We start from the raw sequence: 22,266 nt of genomic DNA, 5'->3' as shown, positions 1-22,266 counted from the left end.
CTTCCATTTCTAGTTTTTTTGTGGAATCTCCATACTGTTTTCCATAGTGGTTGTACCAATTTACAGTCCCACCCACAATGGAGTGTAACCTTTTCCCCACATCCTCACCAACATATTATTGTTACTTGTATTCCTGATAACTGCCATAGTAACTGGAGTGAGATGAAACCTCAGGGTAGTTTTAATTTGAATTTCTTTAATTGCTAGAGATGTTGAACATTTTTTCATGTATTTGTTGACTGTTCATATTTCTTCTTTTGAGAAGTGTCTGTTTAGTTCCTTTGCCCACTTATTAGTTGGGTTATTTATTTATTGGTGTTAAGTTTTTTGAGTTCTTTGTATATCCTGGATAATAATGCCCTACCCAAGGAGGAGGTAGCAAAGATTTTCTGCTATTCTGCAGGCTCTCTTTTCATGCTCTTGATTGTTTCCTTTGCTGTGAAGAAGCTTTTAAAAAAATATGGAATGCTTCATGAATTTACATGTCATCCTTGTGCAGAAGCCATGCTAATCTTCTCTGTATCATTCCCAATTTTTAGTATATTTGCTGCCAAAGTGAGCAGTGTTTTTCAATTTAAAAAAAAAGCACTTCGATGTATTTGTTCTCTTTGGTACTTGAATTGACTCTATAAACTAGAAAGGGTAAATGTCCCTATCCCATTTTACAGATAAAGAAAATGAGGCTCAAAGAGGTTGAATGATTTATTCAGAATAATCTGACTCAGTGGCAGAGATGAGACTCAAACTCAGGTCTTTGAATGTGAAAGTTGATGCTTTTTCTTTGACTCATGCCTTCTGCGTGTGGCAATGTTTTTGTCTTTGTAACTCAGAATGGCATTTAGCCCAAAGGAATTGGATTCATTTCCCTATAGTGTCCAGATTACCCAAGATAGCATTCAGACCTGTGGAAGATTAAAACATCATTAATTCCTAGGTCCCCAGCTCTAAGAGAGTCTAATTTATAAGGTCTGGAGTGAAGACCAAAGAGTTTTTATTTTTAAAATAACTCCTAAAGTCAATAACTGCTATGTAGCTTGATTGAGAACCACAGCCCTAAAAGGCCTGTAAGTGGGCTGGTGAGGTCCTTCTAGGCTGTACAACATGGATAATCAAATGAAAGTTATCGAAAATAGCCATCCAGACAGCAGCCATCTGATCTTGCCACAGTTGAAGCCAATGGCTTTATCTCCTGTGCTCCTCCATGACCCTCCTCAGACTTCACTTCTGCCCCCATTTACCTGGCCCTGCCCACTAACACAATGAAGAGTCTCTTGCCAGCTCCCTCCACTGCTCCATTTTAACTTGAGGGACCTCAGAGACTCAACTTCCTAAAAAAATTAAATTGAAAAACTTCCTGTCTGATAACTTAGGACCTCTGGTGGAACTTAGCTCTCTTAGGAGCCAGAAGGAAAGAATATTAAAGAGTTCTGCTCAATTTCTGATTGGTGGCCCTGGAAATGTTCTCCCCAGCTCTCAGGTGGCCTTCTAGCTTGGAAATAAAAAATCCAGATACCTTTAGGTCAGAGGAGGAGCAGCTTGGCATCCAAATGCAGCCGTGTGCCTGTGAATGCACAGTAGTACTCAGTGGAGGAGGCCTCTTTTCTGCAATCTGAGGTCCCTGAGCTTCAGGAAGAAGGTCAAAGAATGACAGGGAGAAAAAGAAGAGAGCTGCATAACAAAGAGTCTCAGCTTTTTATTTGCCACTGAGAGTTAGAGAAGACTGAGCCTATTTGGAGAATCAATGGGAGAGACTTCCATGGGTATCTGAACAAAGGAGACCAAGAACCCTCTGGGAAAGAATCTTCCTAAGGCAGGTATCAGTACATGCATTTCTCCCCGTATTTTGTTAACTGATAGTTGTATATAATGGTGAAATTTGTTGTTACATATTCATTTAGGCCCACAATATAAAAGGTACATGCGTTTTAAACAGTTGTTGGAAGAAAGGGATAGTTTTGAATATAGTGTGTTGTCTTTCAAGAGGTTCCTTATACATGAGTCATTTTGCTGGTCACAAGACCCCAGTGGCCTTCAGTGGGAAACTGACCCAAAGGAGAAGGTGAAGACACCTATAATAAGAGTTCTCAAATAGAGAAAAGGCCATTAAGTAAGCCAATCTGATTCCTCAATAAATTGATTTATTCTGAACTTATTTACTAAACATCAAGTATGAACAGACATTTTTAAACAGTCTTATTTAAGATATGCTTCAGTGTTGGGGATGTGGTTCAAAGGTAGAGTGCTCGCTTAGCGTGCGTAAGGTCCTGGGTTCAATCTCCAGTCCTGGGGAAAAAAAAGAAAGAAAGAAAACAACAACGTCAACAAAAGACATGCTTCTATGGCAGACTCTACTCCACATGCACTACAAATATTAATCCACTTAATTCTTACAAGAATCTTATAATTTAGTTGCTATTATTACCTCCATTTTGAAGGTAAAGAAAACTAAGTAACTTGCCCCCAAAAGTACTCATAAATTAATTAACTAAGTGGTACTGTAACTCTTTTAAATATTAGGCATAGGTCAATAAACAAAAAGAAAAACCCAGACTCACTTTCTACTGACGACTTTTGGGTTGGAAATTTGGAAATAAGTCTCTGGAGTGTTTGAAAGCAGAAGCTGAAAAAAATCAAAAAGTGAAGGCAGCAATAGAGACCTTACAAGGAAAGGTAGTTGCAGGTGATAGAAAATGTTGAAGGTCAGTGAGCTGAGGGCAAGGGCCCAACAGGATAAACAGGTCATGCAAAGAATCTTCCTGTTGTCAGCTATATTATTTCCATGAAGCCAAGATGCTTCCTAGAGCCCCATGAGATCCAGTTATGTGGCTGAGTTTTCCACCCTCTTTACACCACAAAGAAATTACCTTTACTCAAATAACTTGAGTAAATTTTTATCCTTCATATCTGTAAAAGCCTTCAATGTTCAGCCCTCTGGATCCCCAAACCTTCATGAAAACAAGGACTACAAGAAACAAAAACCCAAAAGGCAGCATGCGGAAGAGTCTCCTTGAGAGGTTAAGAAATGAAATTCTGCTACTTTGGATTAAGCACCACTATAGATAGAACAACAAAAGTGGGATGATAATTTTTCAGCCTCAGAGAAGTGCAGAGCTGGTACAGGGTAATATTGTGAGCATCATACTCAGTTTACACTAGTTCTAACAAGAACAGTAGTGGCAGTCCTGGCCCTACAATCCCCAACTTCATCCAGCAGAGGCCCAGAGCACATCATTGCATCTTAAACATCACAATAGTGGCAACATCCACTCTGGTTTCTTGGGGTTGGGTGGCCTCAGTATTATCAACAAGTCACAGAAGAAACTCCAGCTGCTCCCCAGTCCCGAGGGCAGTGATAGCTGCTATCACTCCTGAAGTTATGTTGGCAAAAAAGTCAGAACAAAATGGTGGTCACCTGGTAAAAACAAAGAAGATTTATTTATGAGCACATCAGAGATGCCCCTTAGAGACTCTCAGAAATAATTACTGAGCATTTGATAGGAGACTTGACATATTATAATAGCATTTTATAGTTAAAACAGGAAAAATATTGTTTGTTTTTTTCACTAAGAACTCATTTAAACCTTCAGGCTGGCATGACCAAGGGGAACATGAATAATTCTTTTCTTTGCTTTTCCAAAGAATCATCTTTGATTTTCCAAAATCACCTTTGTTGATTCTGTGCTACAGAAGGGAGGCTGTGTTTATTAAAGCTTAGCCAAATCTCATTGGACCTCATTCTCACCTCAGCTGAATATCCAGAAGCTACATTCCAGAGCACTGAGTCCACCCTGGTGCTGGTAGGAACACTCAGTAGGAAGCTTCTACCAGTTCTGCTACAAATCTGAAGGATTTCTTGGCAAAGGCTGTCTGGCTCACTGGAATGTGGTCCATTAGGCAGGAGAGTCAGCAATTGTCAGAATCACAAAGGCCTCAGAGCTGAAAAGGTCCACAGGGATCACCGGATTCCCTCACTGCGCAGAGGAAAGAACTGACAATTTTTTGGAGGGTCAGAAGGGAGTCCTCTGCAGAAATGTCATGGGACCATGCCTATCTGCCTCATCCAGCTTTACCAGTTCCTGTTTCTCCCCTTCAAGGAGAATGCCAACCTCCCAGCCACTGAAGCAAATTGCACCTCTCACCTCTTCCCTTTCCTCTAGTTGAGCATTTAGGACAATACTTGGGAAAGTTTATTGTTGACTAGAAACTCCAGCCTAATTTAGGTGGACTTGCAAGACTAAAGGTGACCATGATAATGATGACGAAGAACAGTAATAACAACAGCAGCAGCTCCCACTTTTGGACTTGGGCAATGTGCCTAATACTTCATAGACATTCTTTCACTGAATGTATGTCACTATTGTTAAGAAATAGATATGGGGCTGGGGTGGAACTCAGTGGTAAAGTGCTTACCTAGCATGCCCAAGGTTCTTGGTTTGATCCCTACCACGGTGGGGAAAAAGGGAGAAAGAGAAAGAAAGAAAATATATTATTATTCCCACTAACGAATGGAGACACTGAGGTTCAAAGTCAAGAGATAAATTCCAAGTCACAAAGTATTAAATGATAAAGAGAAGATCTGCACCCAGAGCTGCCTCTGAAGCCTTCCTTATTTTTTGTTAGCTGCTGTTCAGTAGCTACTTTCTCATCTCAGGTGTGCAAGAGGCTGGGTTCAAGGGACCAGAAGAGCACCTCTCCCTTAGTTCTAACTGTTCCCATTGATCAGTTCTATTTGCTCCTCACTTCCTTGGAGGTCCCATATGTTTTTTGTAGCCTGAAGGAATAAAACTGGCAAGCCAAGAAAAAACTTCTTAAATTTTAAAAAATATTAGTCATTTATGCAGTGGAGAAAGAAAAGCTAGGGCAGGAAGAGGCCGAGGGAGTCAGTCTTGAGGAAAATCAAGGCAACCACATTCACCATCCTATTCATTTTCTAACCCATTTAAATAGGATTCTAATTGCACAAAACAACTAATTTTGTTCATTAAGGTTCAATTAAATTCATCTGAAACTCAGCATAATGGCATTGTTGTTGAACAGCCATATTAAAGATGAAACATAATCTCTCTTGACTCCATTTCCTTTGACAAAATAAAGTTCAGCTACTAATGAGCTCACAATACGCAGCTTCTTTTATAAATGGCAACAAAGAGTTCAAATTTATGAACAGCAGTTTTTTATTATCAGTGTCAACAGCCATTTTCTTTGTTACCAAAATACCCAGACATGATTATGAAGCCCTTTTTCTCATTATGGCTTTGATTTTGGAGGGGAGTATGTGAAATAAATAATTTCATGATCATATCACAGTAAAGTCACAAACTGAGAGTCCACACGGGGTAGACTCAAAGCCTCAATGCCAGCCATTCTATAGACTGAACTGAATAGACATTTCACTTTCCATTCTTTCAGGTCTCAGACAATCCCTCTCCTAGCCTCCAAAACTCTGTTTCAGGGCAAATGAACACTGCTTCTTCCTGCCTAGGGGGCCCAATCCCCTGCTTGTTTGTAGTGTTGAGAAAGAACACACTTGCACCCTTGGGTTGAGGAATCAGGGAGCAAGCTATCTAGGGAGTGTGAGTCTGCCTTGCAGGTAAACCTCAGCCTCTGGCAACACTTGGTACTTTCTGTGAGCAGCTACCAGAATGGCACGATGCTGTTATTTCCCTCCTCAAGGTCCTGCTGTGTTCACAGTTAGCCTCAATTGGCACAGTCCCTGCCCCTGATCAACAATACTGATACTCAAGTCTTGTGAAGTCAATTTAGTGCTCAAAGCTAAGACCAATGTCGCTAACCCAGTATGTGAATTAAAGTTCTCCAGAGAAGAACCAGCAACATGGTTGGAAAGGAAGGAGGGAAGGAAGGGAGGGAGGGATAGAGGGAAGGAAGTTGGTTGGCTGGTTTACCAGGGAAATTGGTTCACATAATTTGAGGCTGAGAAGTCCCACTATATACCATTTGCAAGCTGGAGAACCAGGAAAATTAGAGAATGACTCAATTCAAGTTTGAAGGCCTAACAACGTGGAGGGCTACTAGTGTAAGTCCTGAAATCCAAGAGTCAGAGAACCTAGAGTTCTTATATCCAAGGAGAAGATGAGTGTCCAGAGAGACACATTATCTTTTTGTCTGTTTGGATCCTCAGCTGATTGAATGATGCCTGCCTACATTGGGAGAGAGCAAATCTTCCTTCTTCATTACACTGATCCAAATGCCAATCTCTGGCTAGGGGAGGAGCTCAGTGGCAGAGTGCTTGCCTAGCATGTGAGTGGCTCTGGGTTCAATCCCTGGTAATTTAAAAAAGAAAGCCAGTCTCTTATCTCTTCCAGAAATACCCTCACAGACCTATCCATAAATAATATATTATCAGCTATCTGGGTGACCCCTAATCCAGTCAAGTTGATGCCTAAATTTAACCATTGCACCCAATGAGAGCATAAGGCTTGTTGAGTGCCATTCAAACAAACAAGTGGCTGGCACTCAGTCAAGCTTATTGAGAGCATAATATATGTAGAGAATGATAGAGAACAAGGAGATGAATAAGGTCCTATGGAGCAGGGATGAATAGTGGGTGTAAAATAAGAATGCAAGTCCATAATCCCTTATCCAAAACTCCTGGGGCTAGATTTGTTTTGTTTGAATTCAAAATTTTTAGGATTTCAGAAAGTTAATTTCTTACCTAATATTATATATTGCTTAACACCTCACATGAATATTTTGTAGTAATGTTTGAATATTCATACTAAATGAATAAAGAATATAAACCGCTTCATGAAATTTCAGGTAGGTGAGTTTTTGCTTCTAAATGAGCTAAGAGTTATGAAAAATCTGAGAGCAAAAGAAGACCCACTCTAGAGGGAAAGGGAAGGGATTTCTGATTTGAAATATTATGGGTTACCGCATTAGTTCAACTTTGACCTCTGGGCTCACCTTGTACTCTAAAAGGGTCACCTTGTACAAGAGGCCCATTGCTGACTTTATTCAAACAGCTGCTGCAAGTGGGCTGAGCTCCAATGTTCCTGGGGGAAGCCAAGGACCAGGCTCCCCCAGTCTACCACGTTTGACTGTCAAGGGCAGCTCTGTGGTCAAGATGTGCCTTCTGCCTTGGTAATCAATCTATAATCCACTGAAATTATAATAATATAATAATATAATCCACCACAGCCACCACAATCACAAACCTGGCTGAATCAATAGAAGCCAAGTCTGTCTTTTGCCATCTATGTATTCTTCTCAAATAGATGAGTAGATTAAATAATATATTCAGAAGAGTTTTTCATATTTAAGAATATATTCTTATGAAAATATTCTCTTTATGCCTCCTAGTATCTAGGATCTGTAGCAGAAACATTTTAAATATTTTTAAAAGCTATAATATATGGAGAAAGAATGAAAACTAAGTAGTTAATTGTGGAGTTAGATACAGATGATCTATGCATGACACTGCAAATATAATGAAAAATACTGGGTTTCACATTTTAAAGGGTAGATTTTTTATATTCTATGGATTATCAATAAAAAACTAAATAGTTAAAAAGAAACAAATTCAGTGAAATGACTTTTAGTTTCTCTCCATTCCCATGACCACACTTTGAAACTTATCACCCTTCAAATTTTAAGTGTACAATCTTAAGCCTAAACTCCTCTCTCAGATCACTGCTCCTGATCTTGAAAGCCTTTCCACCTTTCTCCTGTTATATCTGCTCAGCAATCATCTTAGTTTTCTACTGATGCTATAAGGAATGAATTAGTGCAGATTTGGTAGCTTAAAATGACACACATGTAGTCTTTTACAGATCTAGAAGCCAGAGTTCTAAAATCCATTTCACTGGCTAAAGTGAAGGTGTCGCAGGGCCGGTTCCTTACAGACCTTTAGAGGAGAATCCATTTTCTTGCCTCTCCAGCTTTCAGAAGCCACCTGCTTTCCTTGGCTCTGGCCCCTTCTCCATCTTCAAAGCAGATTGCTTCCTTCAGTAGCCTTCTGTCTCTGGCCCTCCTGCCACCCACTCAGGAGGCCCCTTGTGATTATATCAAGCCCACTCAAATGATCCAGAATAACCTCATCATCTATCTCAAGATTTTTAATGTAGCAGCATCTACAGTCTCCTTTGGCATGTAAGGTGACATATTTACTAGTCCTGGGGAACAGGCTATGAACATCTTTGGAAGCCAATGTTTTAGTAAGTTTTTTTGCTCCTGTGACTAAAAGACCTGACAAGAACAATTTTTAGGGGAAGAAATATTTATTTATTTATTTTTATTTTTTAATTTTTTATTGTTGGCTGTTCAAAACATTACATAGTTCTTGATATACCATAGTTCACACTTTGATTCAAGTGGGTTATGAGCTCCCATTTTTACCCCATATACCGATTGCAGAATTACATCAGTTACACATCCATTGATTTACATATTGCCATACTAGTGTCTGTTGTGTTCTGCTGCCTTTCCTATCCTCTACTATCCCCCCTCCCCTCCCCTCCCCTCCCCTCCCCTCCCCTTTTCTCTCTCTGCCCCCTCTACTGACATTCATTTGTCCCCCTTGTATTATTTTCCCCTTTCCCCTCACTTCCTCTTGTATGTACTTTTGTATAACCCTGAGGGTCTCCTTCCATTTCCATGCAATTTCCCTTCTCTCTCCCTTTCCCTCCCACCTCTCATCCCTGTTTAATGTTAATCTTCTTCTCATGCTCTTCGACCCTACTCTGTTCTTAGTTACTCTCCTTATATCAAAGAAGACATTTGGCATTTGTTTTTTTAGGGACTCACTATTTCAGAGGTCTCAATCCATAGATGGCGGCTCCATTCCTTGGGGTTCAAGGTGAAGCTGAATATCATGACAGAAGAGTGTGGCAGAGGGAAGCAGTTCACAGGATGATCAGGAAGCAGAGAGACTCCACCTGCCAGATACAAAATATATACCCCAAAGGCACACCTTAATGACCCACCTCTCCTAACCACACTCTACCCACTTCAGTTTCAGGGGATTAATTCATTGATTGGGTTAAGGCTCTCAACCCAATCATTTAACCTCTAAATCTTCTTGCATTATCTTAGCCTTGAGCTTTTGGGGAACACCTCACATCCAAACCATAACAGCCATTACTTAGTCTTCCACAGCCATCTGCTTTCTAGAGATCCTTTTATATTCTCCCAGTCTCTTTGACATCAACTACCTTTAGTTTTAAACCCACAAAAATGGGTTGACAGAAACTATTCTCTAGCATTTTCAATTTTTTTTTTTTTTTACAATCTATTCCTTACTCCAAACCCACCTGGCAACCCTTTCCTGAAACAATTCTAAATAATCTGCCTTTGCTGCTCTTTAAATGAGGAGTTAAGTATTTATGGACAAAAAAAATCTCCTTTTTCCTGTGTAAGACCAACCACTTCACTTCTGCTCTTTAAAAAAATCTTTAACTGCCACATAATAATTATACATTTGTGGGGTACAGTGTGATATTTCAATACATATATACAATGCACACTGATCATAGCAGGGTAACTGTCATATCCATCAATCACCTCAACATTCTCCACTTCTGCTCTTCATGCCCTTTCCTCTCATCTGGATTCCTCCATCAATTATTCACTTTACATCTTCCATCTCTGACTTTCAATTAGACCCATGTCCTTTGCACTTAGTTATTTTTTCCCACCAAAAAGAAGTGAGGACTTATGTTCTGAATGAGATATGTTACAGTTTACTTTTGGAATATCTCTCCAAAGCTTGTATTGAAAGCTTGGTTCCCAGTGCACCTAGGTTCAGGGTGGGGGGCTCTTAGGCAATGATTGGGTCATGAGGATTCTGAATGGACTACTGGGAGGTGGGTCCTAGTTGGAGTAAGTAGGACACTGGGGCTATGCCCTGGAAGAATTTATCTACTCTCTGGCCTCTCTTCTTTCTCTCTGCTTTCCAGTTGCCATGAGCTGAACAGCTTTCCTCCACCATGGTATTTCTGCATTGAAAACAGCTGACCATGGACTGAACCTTCTGAAACCATAAGCCTAAATAAATCTTTCTTCCTCTAAGTCATTCTTATAAGATATTCTGGTCACAGAAGCAAAAATCTAACACAAGGTGGACTATTTCTCCTTAAGTTTAATTAAATATCCTGGGGGCAACAAGTGACCTGACCCAGAACAATGCTTTCCTCTCACTGTGTTGCTGGAGACCAAGTGGGAAACGTGGACTTTTAACCTCCTCTTCTTAATGTAATGGCTACTGGAGGTTCTAAGTAGCATTTCTCTCCCTGCCAGAATGGTATCAATGGAGTCTGAATGGGATTTCCCAGCAGAAGGCAGGGAGGACTCACTCCATCTATCAACTAAAGAATGGGAGAATGATCTTGGAGAGGGAGGAGCTAGAGGAAGTGACTCTGTAAACCTGCAGAGGAACTCCACACAAGCAGGTGACCTATATTAAAATTCATCAAAGGTTGGAGAAATGAACTAAAGAGTAGAACAGCATGCAAGTTTGCAGAGTGGCCTCCAGGTAGTGCACAATCAGATGAGAAGGGCACCATAAGGCTCTGAAGACTAACCTTGTCTCTCAGTAGTGACAATGTCTCCCACATCTATAACAGATGCTTTCATCTGAGCTTTACACACATCTATCCAATGTCTTTTATTTGGGTCAGATTGAGGATTCTTTTTTTCTTTTCTTCATGTGTTGAGAAGGATGAGTGATTCACGTTACATAACCTCTTTAAAGTCTTAGTTTCACTCCATAAAAGAGGGCAATCATACTTTGCTGATTTATTGGGGAGATTAAATATGATAAACACCACTAAGCAGCCTACGAGGCTAAGTATACACAACAGATGTTCTATATATCATTAATATCAGCTGGTTTTGATAAAGTTCCATTTCCTCATGAGGACCTGTACCTTCTGAAGACAAAGCACAGGATTTCTAAGTCATGAGCCCGCTTGCTAGCAAGTTCAGACCTCCTCAGAGGCCAGAAATCATTTTCCCCACTGGTCAATGCTATTATGTCCCTATAGCCTGCTGGGTGAGAGGATGTGTAACATTTTGGATGACTGCATGTCTGAATGCTCAAAGACTTTGTAGTCCATTGAATTTTGCAAGTAACCCATTACTTCATGTAATGAGAAAGCCTCAGGATCTCTGGTTAGCTTCAAGTTTAACAGGGCTGATTTATATCTGAAATGATTGTTTCATTTCAGATCCCTTTTACTTAAAGGCAAAAGTAAGGCACAATGTTATCTCCCAGCAGATACTACTCCTCTACTGATTATTCACAAGACCTCCAGGGCATTACAGTGACAAATGTATAAATGGCTTTGTTTCGCATTAGATGGGTACAGGGAGAAGGGGCAGAGCCATTCACTCCTACATAGGATCCTGAGTCTTCATATTTTCATTTACTATATTCCAGTAGCAATTTATAATATATTCTGAGAAGCCATGTGATACTTCAATGGATGTTTCTTTTCAATTTTTCTCTTGTTGAACTAAAAAAAAAGTCACTTAATAAAAGTAAACTGCCAAGGATCATATTTTCCTTATTTCAAACATAATAAAAGGATTAAAGTATTGTGAAATATGTCAACCAGCTTTTACTAATCCCTTAACCTCCAGAGAAAGGGCTTGCAATTAGTATTACATTAGAATTGTCAAAGCTAAAAAATTAAAAAAAAATACTGGAAGAACTTTAACTGATCATACACACTAAAAATGTAGTTAGTGTAACACTTGAAATTAAAATTACAATTGAGGTGTCATACATTAAAGTGAAAAAATTGTAATGGTCTATTTAGTCATAGTGCTAATAACCACTTTACGCAGAATATAGTGAAACAAAGGTGCCTTTCTCAATGGTCAGAGCGTATTTGTGGCCATGTCTATTTGGCTAAGGCCATATAGAGCTGTACTTGGCTATAGGAATGTTAGATAAGAGAGACCACAAAGAACAGCTGTATTTAAGTTCACATAGGGCTCTGCACATTTTCTCCCTGTGGCAGCCAATCAGAAATCTTGCTGACAGGCAAACTTGTACAGAATGAATGATCCTATTTAGATTAATTCCTCTTAATGCCTTAGACAGGCCTACTTTCACGGTCTATCGTGGAAAGAGCTCAGCTCCATTTAAAACCCAGAGATAGAAAATTCAAGCTTGATGACTTGATAAAATATATGACTCAACTACTAGAGAATGTGGGGTGTTCAGACCCTAGGAAAATAAGGCGAGTGGGCTCTACACCAGCTCTGAAGTCAGCCTGAGGCACTATGAAAAATGAGCACTCCACCAGGCATGGACTGAGGAAAATGTGGCTCTGTCATTGGTTTGGCACTTTACCCAGTAAAGGGATACCCTTTTGCCATGTAACGTGGAGATGCATTGCTAACCCCTGGCTTGGGGCTTTCACCCATGTTAACCAACACCCCACAATGAACTGGGCTGCTTACTTGGCTGGGTCTGCTTGCTCTCTCACCTCTACCATTGATATGAGAAGAACATACTGGGCTAGCCCATTGGGTCCACTAGGCTAATAAGAGGCACCCAGAGCACATGTGTGAGCTACCCAAGCCAAACTCAGCACAGCTGCCAGCTAGGCCTAAACTAGCTCTCCCATCTTGAAGACTTGTGAGCACAGTAAAGGCTTCTAACTGCAGGCTGTTAGGAACCTGCATATGTTTCTTACACAGCATAAGTGAATGAAACAGACTCCAAGGACTCTTGCCCTCAAGCCATCCCTTTTCCTGACTGTTCTCCACTTCTCATTTTGTATAATGAGGTGAAGGACTGGAGGGTCTCCATAGTCCCTTCTAAGGGTAACTGGAACCAGGAAACCTAGCTTGAAAAGCACTTCCAACTCAAGGGTCTCAGACCATCTAAAGCCCCAGAGGAGGAGGAAAAAAACCCTCAACTGCTCTTGTATAGGGAGGTGAGCCTCACTTTCCAGTGACTCAAATGTGCCCACAGCTATGTGAAAAGTCAGTGACAGAAAGAGCGCTACGAAAACCTGGTACATCTTGATAGCCAGGTCCCCAAGAAAACTAGTTTTTCTATTGGTTTAAACACAAACAAGTCAGAAGATGGACCGGATAGGAGAAAATGGAAATCTTTATTTTTAAACACGAGTACATTTTCAGGCTGTTTAAAAAGGAAAAATCATGTTACATTAGTTCAAAACTCTGCATCAAAGCATATTTATTTAAACTCTAATTTTATAAACACATAATGAAAGAAACATATACTTTATAAATATCTACTCAGAATAGGTATTATGAAAAAAAGTGTTTAAAAATAACAGCCCCAGATCTCCCTCTTTAAATATATAAAATTCCCACAGAATTCATAAGAATTCTTCCTCAAGAGCCAAATATTTCATTTCACAAAGGCCAACTCAGTTCTCATCAGACACAATCAAAAGTAATAGGAATATAAAAAAATGTAAAAGTTCTGTACAAGGGAATACAGATAGCACACGGGTAAATCTCATTACCATACATGCCATTTGTGTTTTAAAAATGTTTTATAAAAACTGCCATTTAAAACAAATAAGTGAGAGTCCTTCCCTGACTGTGGAAAATATATAAATTATCACCCTCCCACCTGGGGCATGCAGCTCCCACCTACTGGAGTTGGGGGACAGATGCCTCCATGTGTTTCCTGATGAAGGGTCTGGGACACATTTGGGGACCTGCCTCCTCTCTGGCAGTGGCTTTATCTAGCAGATCATTCACTATTATTTCCTTTCACTTAGAAAACATTCTTTGGGATCATAGAAAATAATTGCTCACAAGTGAAAGCAAGACCAGGGGATGACTTCTGATTGCTGAATTCAACTAATATGTGTATTCTGTATGCTTGGTGAGCAAATGCTGGAAGCCTGTTTTACCACTGTCAGAGACATAGCCAGTCACCTCCCCTAGCAAAACACATGGCACTGCCCCTAGGTGGTCCCTTCATCTTTTCTCTTCTGGTCCAAGCAGCTCTGTTGCCTGCAGCAGTGTATACTGACTACTGTCTCTTCTGACACTTCTTCTGGAAAGAGCTCTTCAAAAAAGTGCGATACACAGGATCATCCACATATTCGTTCTTAAACCGGGAGCTCAGCACTCTTTGTCGCTTCCTTTCCCCCTGGATTATGTCTGTTCCATAAAAGGTGTCTTCAAATCGCATATCAGACGCTGTGGACTAAAAGCAGCCAGTGTTACTCTGCAGAAGGGTAAAGCATTCAACCAGCACAGGACTGGATAAAAATCTGAAACCGTGTGGGCATGGAGGGGGTCTAGGGAAGAGCAGAAGACAACCACAAGTCTGCATTCCCATCTCTCCCCACCCAAGTCAGAGCAATGACTCTGTTAGCCTCACTTTCTCCAGGACCTCCAGCATATCCCCCCATCTCCACTCCCAGGGACTGTCCACAAATAAAACCAATATTAAACTCTTCTTGTTCTGAGTCTCCCTCACTCTCCATCTGTCATCTGGCTCCTGCCCAATCAGGTCTCTGGCAAATCTGTCAACAGCAATCTCTCATTCATTCTTATTCCTATTTATCTCTGGGTCTCTGCCCCCATCATTTCCCAAAAGAATTCTTGTTAAAATCCCAGATACAAATTCTTGACTATTTTGTCACCTAACTACTGCTTCAATCTTTCCTTTCTGCCCTTTTATGAGCTCTTGTCACTACCCTCCTCCTCCTCTGGTTACTCATTTCTGATGTCCCAGGGGTTCCCTTTCTTAAATATCTGCTCAATTCTGATGCTGCTGAGGTTCCGAATCTGGCCTTTTCCTCTTTAGACCTTCATGCCCACAGTTGTGGCTCCAAGATCTCCCATGCCCAGGCCTGCTAGTTTACCTGCCTACAGGTACCTCAGAGTCTATCTCAGAGGCACTTCAAATTAACCAGTGCTAAACTAAACTTAAAATCATCGTCTTCTGTTGCTGTCCTTTTTTTTTTTCTCCTGTAAATGGCACCCCCATTCTCATCTATCCAGTTACACTAGTCAGAAACCTAGATGCCTCTGTAGGCATTCTTTTATCTTCACCCTATACAGGATCCCTCCCTCTATACCCCCAAATCCTCCTGACCCCAAGGCACAGGCCTTCCCACTTCTTCTCCCAACCACCCTGACCAATGGTACAGCTCCATCTATTTCCCACATAACGACTGAAAGGAAGCTCTCTAGATACTCTCCGATTATATGACTAGCTATGACTCTATGTCACAACTTATGATTTTTCAGTAGCCCTACTGCTTCAAGATGACATGCACGCTTGGTTGGCTGAACTTATATAACCTGGTAAATCCCACCCTATTTTCTGGTAGACAGAACTGATCACATCCTTGGTCTACTTCACTGGCTCAGGGCCTCAAGCTTCTGTCTTGGACACACTGTTTCCCTTTGCTCTATCATGTCTACCACAGAGAAGCTCAAGATTCCTGTCACCTCCACATGTCAACACAGGAGAATGAGGGTGGTGGGACAGGTAAGCTTCTTCCCATCAAAGGTTTGCTGAAGGTAAAGTATATTAGGGACTGTGCACCAAATTTTGTATGTTCCCAATACCAAACACTGTGCCCAGCACTCAGTCACTGCTTGTTAAGTGCTGAGGGAAGGTGCTCAGGCTTTTTCTATGACACTTAGGCAAAGTCCAGAGACTACAGGAAAGCCCTATTTTTGCTTCCTAATTCCCTATTATTTTGCCACCTAAAATACATTCTCAACTGATTCTCAGTGAGGTGAATGACTTCTGATGACAACAACACACGGTGCACCTCACTAGGTCACTAAGACCATCTTCCTTGGTTGGTGACAAAATAGACTGGCTTTTCAGACTTGAAACATATGATCCATAGGGAAGAGAAAGACAAAGGGAATAGTACAAAGAAGGCTTAAAACTAAAATTGGTCCCAACTGTTGAGCTTTGCATGTTCTCTGCCAGTTCATGGAGCTGCTCATCCAGGACAACAGGCTACCTCCACGGGCTCCTCCACACTGCCTACTTTTACTCAGGAAGAAAACCACATGGCTCTAGGTTGGTTGGATACCCTCTGCCATTAGGAGAAAACATTTTGTTTCATTCATTCTTAGCAATGTACTTGCTCTGAGTAATTTTTCATTTTTATAAGTGCTAAAAAGTTATCAAAGGAGAAAATAAAATATCTCTGAAAGTGTTGCCACTGTGCAGAAATAGCAAAAGTCAGCCTCTCAAACACAATAATAAAGCCAATTTACCAGGGGCTCTAGTTAATTATGCACCGTTGCCATGGTTATTCTGCGAGACAATAAAAGGTAATGGGGCCATTTCTGAAGTAAGTAGAGAAGAACCCAGTACCATCACAAGGTGGACTGCTGATTCTTTTGAAAAATTTACCCCCTGCCAGTGTGAGTCTCAGTGAGCCTAAGTCATTAAAACACAAGGCCCCCCAATGAGGACTGCTAAGCTATCTCCTTAAAAAGCAAAAAAGATTCCTCTAACCATAAAATATCTTCCATCAATGAATTTTTCAATTAGATTTGTTTTATAAACTGGAAAAAAATAGCAAGCATGGGCGAACAACCTAAGAGTCAGAGGGTTATTCACCCACCTCAAGGAAAGGCACATCTGTCTTTGATCTAATAACCACAAAGGCTGGGTGGAGTGACCATGAGCCTTCTCCTAAAGGTATTTCCTGCTAGTCTCAGCTTTTTGGCATAATAGTCTGCTTTCCAGGTATATGTATGTGATCCACACATTTTTCACTGATTTTTTTTTTAAACTAAAAAAATCTGAGAAATAAAAACAACAGCAGCAGCAGCAAGTTGGGCTTGCTCAGAGAAATGGACTTTCAAAAATTCAGGATCTGTGTTCAGATAAAACCACCTGAGAAGGCATCCTGGTATCACAGCCAAATCTACTATGGAACAAAGAGATTGTGCTCAGAGTAGAAGGCAAAGAACTTTCTTCTAATGTGATTAAGAAATAGTACATGAAATCTACAAGAGTTGGCAGGCAAAGTACTTAGTCAGACATGGATTAGAAAACCAAAGGCTTTAGGATCTTCCATAGGGCTACCTACTCCAATACTGACCCTCTAAATCACTAGGGGCTAAGGAAAGAAAGGACAGACAGGGAGGACAGAGGACAGCCCACAGGAGGCAGGAAGAGAGTGAAGGCAGCTGTCTCTAACATTTTCGAAGTAAGAGATTTTAAGATCTTAGAACAATGATAAGGTATCTAGGTTTTTAAGGACTACATTAAGATTTAGCTGGTTTCTTTACAATAGGCTTAGTTTTTTCTCTCCTTCAGTTATTAATTTGGTGGTTAATCTGTTCACAGGTCCCCTGCATGCTGCATTTCTCATTGGAATGGGGGTAGCAGTCCAGTGGCTTTCACTCTTTTCCTGACTATTTCACTTTGAAGGACCTTTCTCCGGGGGATACAACTTGGAGGGAAAATCAGTTCACACCTGGTGCAGTTACCCTGTGGTCAGGATTCCAACTGACAGGAGAAGGAGTTGAATATACAAGTGAATATTAAGAATATCCTGGGTTTTTCCAAAATATCCAACAATAACACTACTGTTGCAAAAAAAGTATTCCAGAAGCATTACCGAAAAGTAAGACTGTCATTTACTCAGGAAAATACTTTTCACTTCAGTCAGGAAAAATACCATTCATTTACATTTCCCTGTTTAAGATTTATCACTTCAGAGATGCAATGGATATAATTTTAAATGAGCAGGATTTGACTTCATTTTAGGGTCCATTAAATATTTTATGGCACAATAATGTAAAACCTAAATTTTGGTTAATTATACTTTTTAACAATTTCAGTTTAGATTATTTATCCATATTTATTTATCTTTTAGTGGTTTGTAGTAGGCTTGAAACTAATGTTTTCTTTTTTAAAATTCCTTTAGCATTCCCACTATTAGTAAAGTGAGAGCTTCGTTTAATTATGAATGAACACAAACATTAGTGAACTTCAGATACAAAACTTAATCAATGCATGATAAGGCTACTGGAGAGCAGACATTTTTATGCTGAGTCTCCTTTAATCTACTACTGAATACTATCTTTTAATGTTGCTGTTGCTAACAAGATAGCAAATGCCTTGATGGTATCTACAATCCTGGCATTTCACATGGAGGACTTATTCAATGACTATTTTTGTGCATCAGTAAATGTCAATATGAAGAACTGTCATTTGACCTCATTAAAGAAAAATAAGCCGTGTGCACTAGTTTCCCTGTTTGTAGACAGATTTAAGCTTTCTATTTGGTAGGTTTTAATACGGGAAAAGTTTTTTGCATTGGCTTTCTTCAAAATTAATACAAAAGCCCAAGAATGTTTCCCGCTGGGCTTGGGAAGCAAGGGAGGGGATAAGGACTTCCCTGGTGGGTCTCCAAGTGTCATTTGCCAGCACTTACATAACGAGCCTTCACTCTCTTGGGTAATTCTTCATCTAAGGTATAGATGTCCTCTCTCTTCATTGCTATCTGGGATCCGTCTTCAAACTCAACCTAATGAAACATAAGACATTTTGATATATATTAAATTCAGACAAGCACTGATCATTTTTAAGATTTGTAATTAACTATCTGAAAAAGGGAAAAAAAGACTCAAGCAGAACAAACATGGAAACAGCCAACACCTAGGGAACTAAGAAGAGTTCTTTCTCTTATCATTTTAAAACAACCAAGATTATTGAACACGAATGTCATGGAATATGAGTTATCAAAATTGTATCCCCTAAAGCAAAAAAAAGAAAAGTAGGGGCTGATTAAATTTCTCAGAAAATGAGTCAGTGGAAAAATCAGCATTAAGACCACCTGGGCCTGTTATTGCTATGTGTCTTTAAGAGACTCTGCAACATAACAGGGAGAGCTGCTCCTCTTTGTAAAGTAAGATCACATATTTATTTTCATATCATAATCTTCCCAGATAAAACAACTGCTCAAGTTCCTATACAGTTTTAACTTTCAAAACTCTCTTTTGTCAAACTCAAATGGGTCAGAAAAATCCTAGTTTCTGACTTTACAGCATGCAAACCTCATCAATGTGTGAGAATACATCATCTAAAAGAAAAATGTTAAAAATTTGTTTCATGTTAACAAAGCAGCAGCAAATAATTTCATAATTTTCAGTACTCTGAAAGATTTTGACAGAGAAAGGTACATGACACTAGCCAAACAGAAACCTGGGATGTGGGCTCAGGTTTACTGCAGCATGAGCTCTACCCGGAGAAAACAAACCCATGGAAGTGGGAGGAACATCTGCTACATTCTAATCTAAACCACATAGGATATTTCAGAAATCCTTAACTTCTTTCTTTGTATGAATTCTTCACTTTTAAAAAATGAAGCTGGGTGTGCTGGTGCATACCTATAATCCCAGTTGCTCAGGAAGCTAAGGTAGGATGATAACAAATTCAAAGACAGCCTCAGCAACTTACTGAGGCCCTAAGCAAGTTAGCAAGACCCTGTTTCAAAATTAAAAAAAAAAAAAAAAAAAAATTAAAGACTGGGGATGTGGTTCAGTGGTTAAGCATCCCTGAGTTCAATCCCTGCTAACAAAACAAAACAAAGAAAGGAAAACATGCTGATACTGATAGTCAGATGCTGAGTTAAACAATGCAGCTGTGCTGTCAATAAAGAAAAACATCTGTTGGGAAAAAAACCAACTATAATGAAATAGAAAATTAAATATAATCCTTACTTAAACTTTTTTCTCTTTTCTAATTAAAATTCTTATTACCCACAAACTGCTAACATTTGACTAAGCTGGACAATAGGGTGGAATTAGGTCTCTGTCACAAGACAACTCTTGTTGTCATTTCCCATAAGCCTGAATAAAGGTGGGAAGGGTTTTCTTCCTGGATTTGTCTTAGCAGAAAGGTTTCTTTAATATTTAATTAGGCCAAGGTGTTGTCTCATTTATACTATTTGATAGCAGAACTAGAACAACCAGTGCGTACTTTCATTCATTATAGATCATTTGAAAATTCTAAGAGAAAAAGGCAATTACAAAACTGAAAGAGTATGGAATGCTAGCCTAAGGGGACCGGCCATTTAGTTTGCTTGGGACTTTAAAGTTTCGCAATGCAGGACTTGCAGTACTAAAATCAGGAAGGGTCTTTTACTCTAGCAGGAGAAAGCTGAGTGTAAATTCTGACCCTTCTCTTTACACACAGCTCTTGAACATACTATCAAAATTGTATTCTTTTTATTAAAAATAACTTAAAAATTTGTTCATGGCATCTTTTTTCTCTCATTTGTAAAACAATCAATAATATCTACTTCACAAAACTACTGTGAGGATAAAAAATGTACACACTTAGGATACTTAGCACTGTGAACAAGGTGTTTGAGTTATATCTATTTTTATAAATGTCTCTGCTTATTCAATGGTGAAGCTGAATAATTAGACACAGAACACAAAACGATCTCAAAAGGCCACTTGGTTTAATGAGAAATTTTAAACTACTTGTGCTTGAGAGACAATTTTAATATTAGTCTTAACTTTTTCATTAAGTCTATAAATATACCCATAGTTTTACGTTGACAGGCCATCATAAATTCAACTGAAGTTAACACACTGATTACTAATTAGCCTGAATTTCAACATGTCCTCATTATGTGATACTTTTCATGTAATTTGCTACATGGAAGAAGTTTCACTTTTGCACTTATTGTTTAATTAAATGTAATTCTTTTTCTTTTGAATGATGTAGTAACGCTTCTTTCCCAAGAATCTCCAATATTGTCAGCCCTTGTTACAGTTTTTGTTTAATTCTGAACAATTGATGCAAAGAAGCTATAGCACCTACCTTATCATATATAACCTGAATCTGCAACTTAACACTGTCACTGGTACTACATGCAAAGGGAGAGATGGTCTACACATACAAATGGAAAAACAGCCTGTACACATAACACAGGATGCAGGTTGTAAGTCCTGCCCTCACTACTCCATTTGGGATTTTCTAGACCACGAAAAATATTCTCTCCTAAATTTTTCATATTCCTTTGAACACCTTTAATTATACTACACTCCAGTTTCTGATGCTGTGTCTTAAAAAGTAATCTTCCATTTAAGCCCTTGCCCCTTTATCAGTCTTTGAACAATTTCTCTTCTGAACCTAGCAGTCTTATCATTCTTAAGCTGTTTTTCAACTTAGCAGGCCTGAACCTTCTTGCTTTTTCTCCTTTTACTTCAATCTCCCTATTTTCTCTCTACCACTTTACTTGGAATGTTGATTTTTGCCACAGAGTTACTGAAGATACTCCAAAGTGTTGGTTCTAATAAATGTGTCCCTTTTTGAAGCAACAGAAATACACATGTTGTTTGATCTTAACTCATCCTTATTTTTGGTAGGAACAAAATAATTTCATTTTTTAACTGCATATTCTTTAATACTATGCAGAGTTTATAATAGAGAATAGAAGAGCCACTAGATAGGTGCCCTTTTCCCTAAACACGCACTCCTTTATGTGCACAACCACCATCAGCTCCTTTGGACATTAACGGGCTGATCTGAGCCAATACACCACTGGTTTAGGTGTAGGTGATATGCTCACAGGGTTATGGGTCTCCAGCAAAAGTCATCATTTCAGGGGCAGCTAGCTGATGAACAGCCAACAATGTCCTGGCTCAAGGTGAGATGAACCAGCCAACTGGGCTCTCCTCATATAACAGGGACACGGAAAACAGCCTGTTTAGTTGTTTATCATTTTGGCTGAACCAAACCCTAACAAACTATTCATCACATGTTGTTGGAGTTTCCCAGTGTCCAGCCTTGTAACCAAACTCCAGAACTTCAACCTGGGTCAGCAGATATCGAATCTTTGTCTCCTTCATAAAGAGGTACCCCAAGTTCATATGACTTAGTGAGTCATAGCATACTCCAAATGCTCTCTCCCTCGGACACCTCATGTCCATCAGTGTCACAGATAGGGCAGCACCCACCTGGTACATATAGGCAACATTTGATCCAAGATATTTCGCCCCATAGAGTTTGCCATCGGGCCACTTGACTTGGACAACTTCTCCCTCTGCAGGAGGACCCAGCTTCAAGCAGTCTCGGCTCTGAGGAATAAACAGAGACAAGGCTTTTCAAGGAGAGTGCCTAAGTGACTCCATTTAGAACTGAGCAAATGATTGAACTCCTAGCAATTAAAAGGAGTTACTGCCTCTGTGTTTTATGGATTATGATCTTGCATGGGTGTTCAGAGGAAGAAAGATGAGCCAAAGGAGTACTTAAAGATTCAGCCTACATCATAAAGTTGCAAAGGAACCACCATAATCCAAGCA

The 22,266-nt window shown here is 39.7% G+C and overlaps 1 protein-coding gene and 1 non-coding gene across 2 annotated transcripts in view; both read right to left on the bottom strand.

The window, feature by feature from the left end:
- Positions 1–454: 454 nt before the first annotated feature.
- On the bottom strand, positions 455–563 carry LOC124093444 (U6 spliceosomal RNA). Its single transcript, XR_006851965.1, has one exon. It is a non-coding gene; the product is annotated as a U6 spliceosomal RNA (small nuclear RNA).
- Positions 564–12,901: 12,338 nt separating this feature from the next.
- The window catches only part of Kdm4c (lysine demethylase 4C), a 406,229-nt gene continuing 396,864 nt past the window's right edge, over positions 12,902–22,266 (bottom strand). The window contains exons 19-21 of the mRNA XM_058579703.1: positions 21,922–22,041; positions 18,384–18,476; positions 12,902–14,161 (exon numbers count right to left, since the gene is read on the bottom strand). Of these exons, the coding sequence (XP_058435686.1) occupies positions 13,985–14,161; positions 18,384–18,476; positions 21,922–22,041 (390 nt within the window). The 3' untranslated portion in view covers positions 12,902–13,984. The remainder of the gene's footprint in view (positions 14,162–18,383; positions 18,477–21,921; positions 22,042–22,266) is intronic.

The sequence above is a fragment of the Marmota monax genome, unplaced genomic scaffold (assembly GCF_021218885.2).
Source record: "Marmota monax isolate L192 unplaced genomic scaffold, Marmota_monax_Labrador192_F-V1.1 WCK01_AAM20220418_F8-fsc00124, whole genome shotgun sequence".
Classification (NCBI taxonomy): Eukaryota; Metazoa; Chordata; class Mammalia; order Rodentia; family Sciuridae; genus Marmota; species Marmota monax.
Note: the sequence above shows the minus strand (reverse complement) of the source record. Positions and strands in the feature narration are given on the sequence as shown.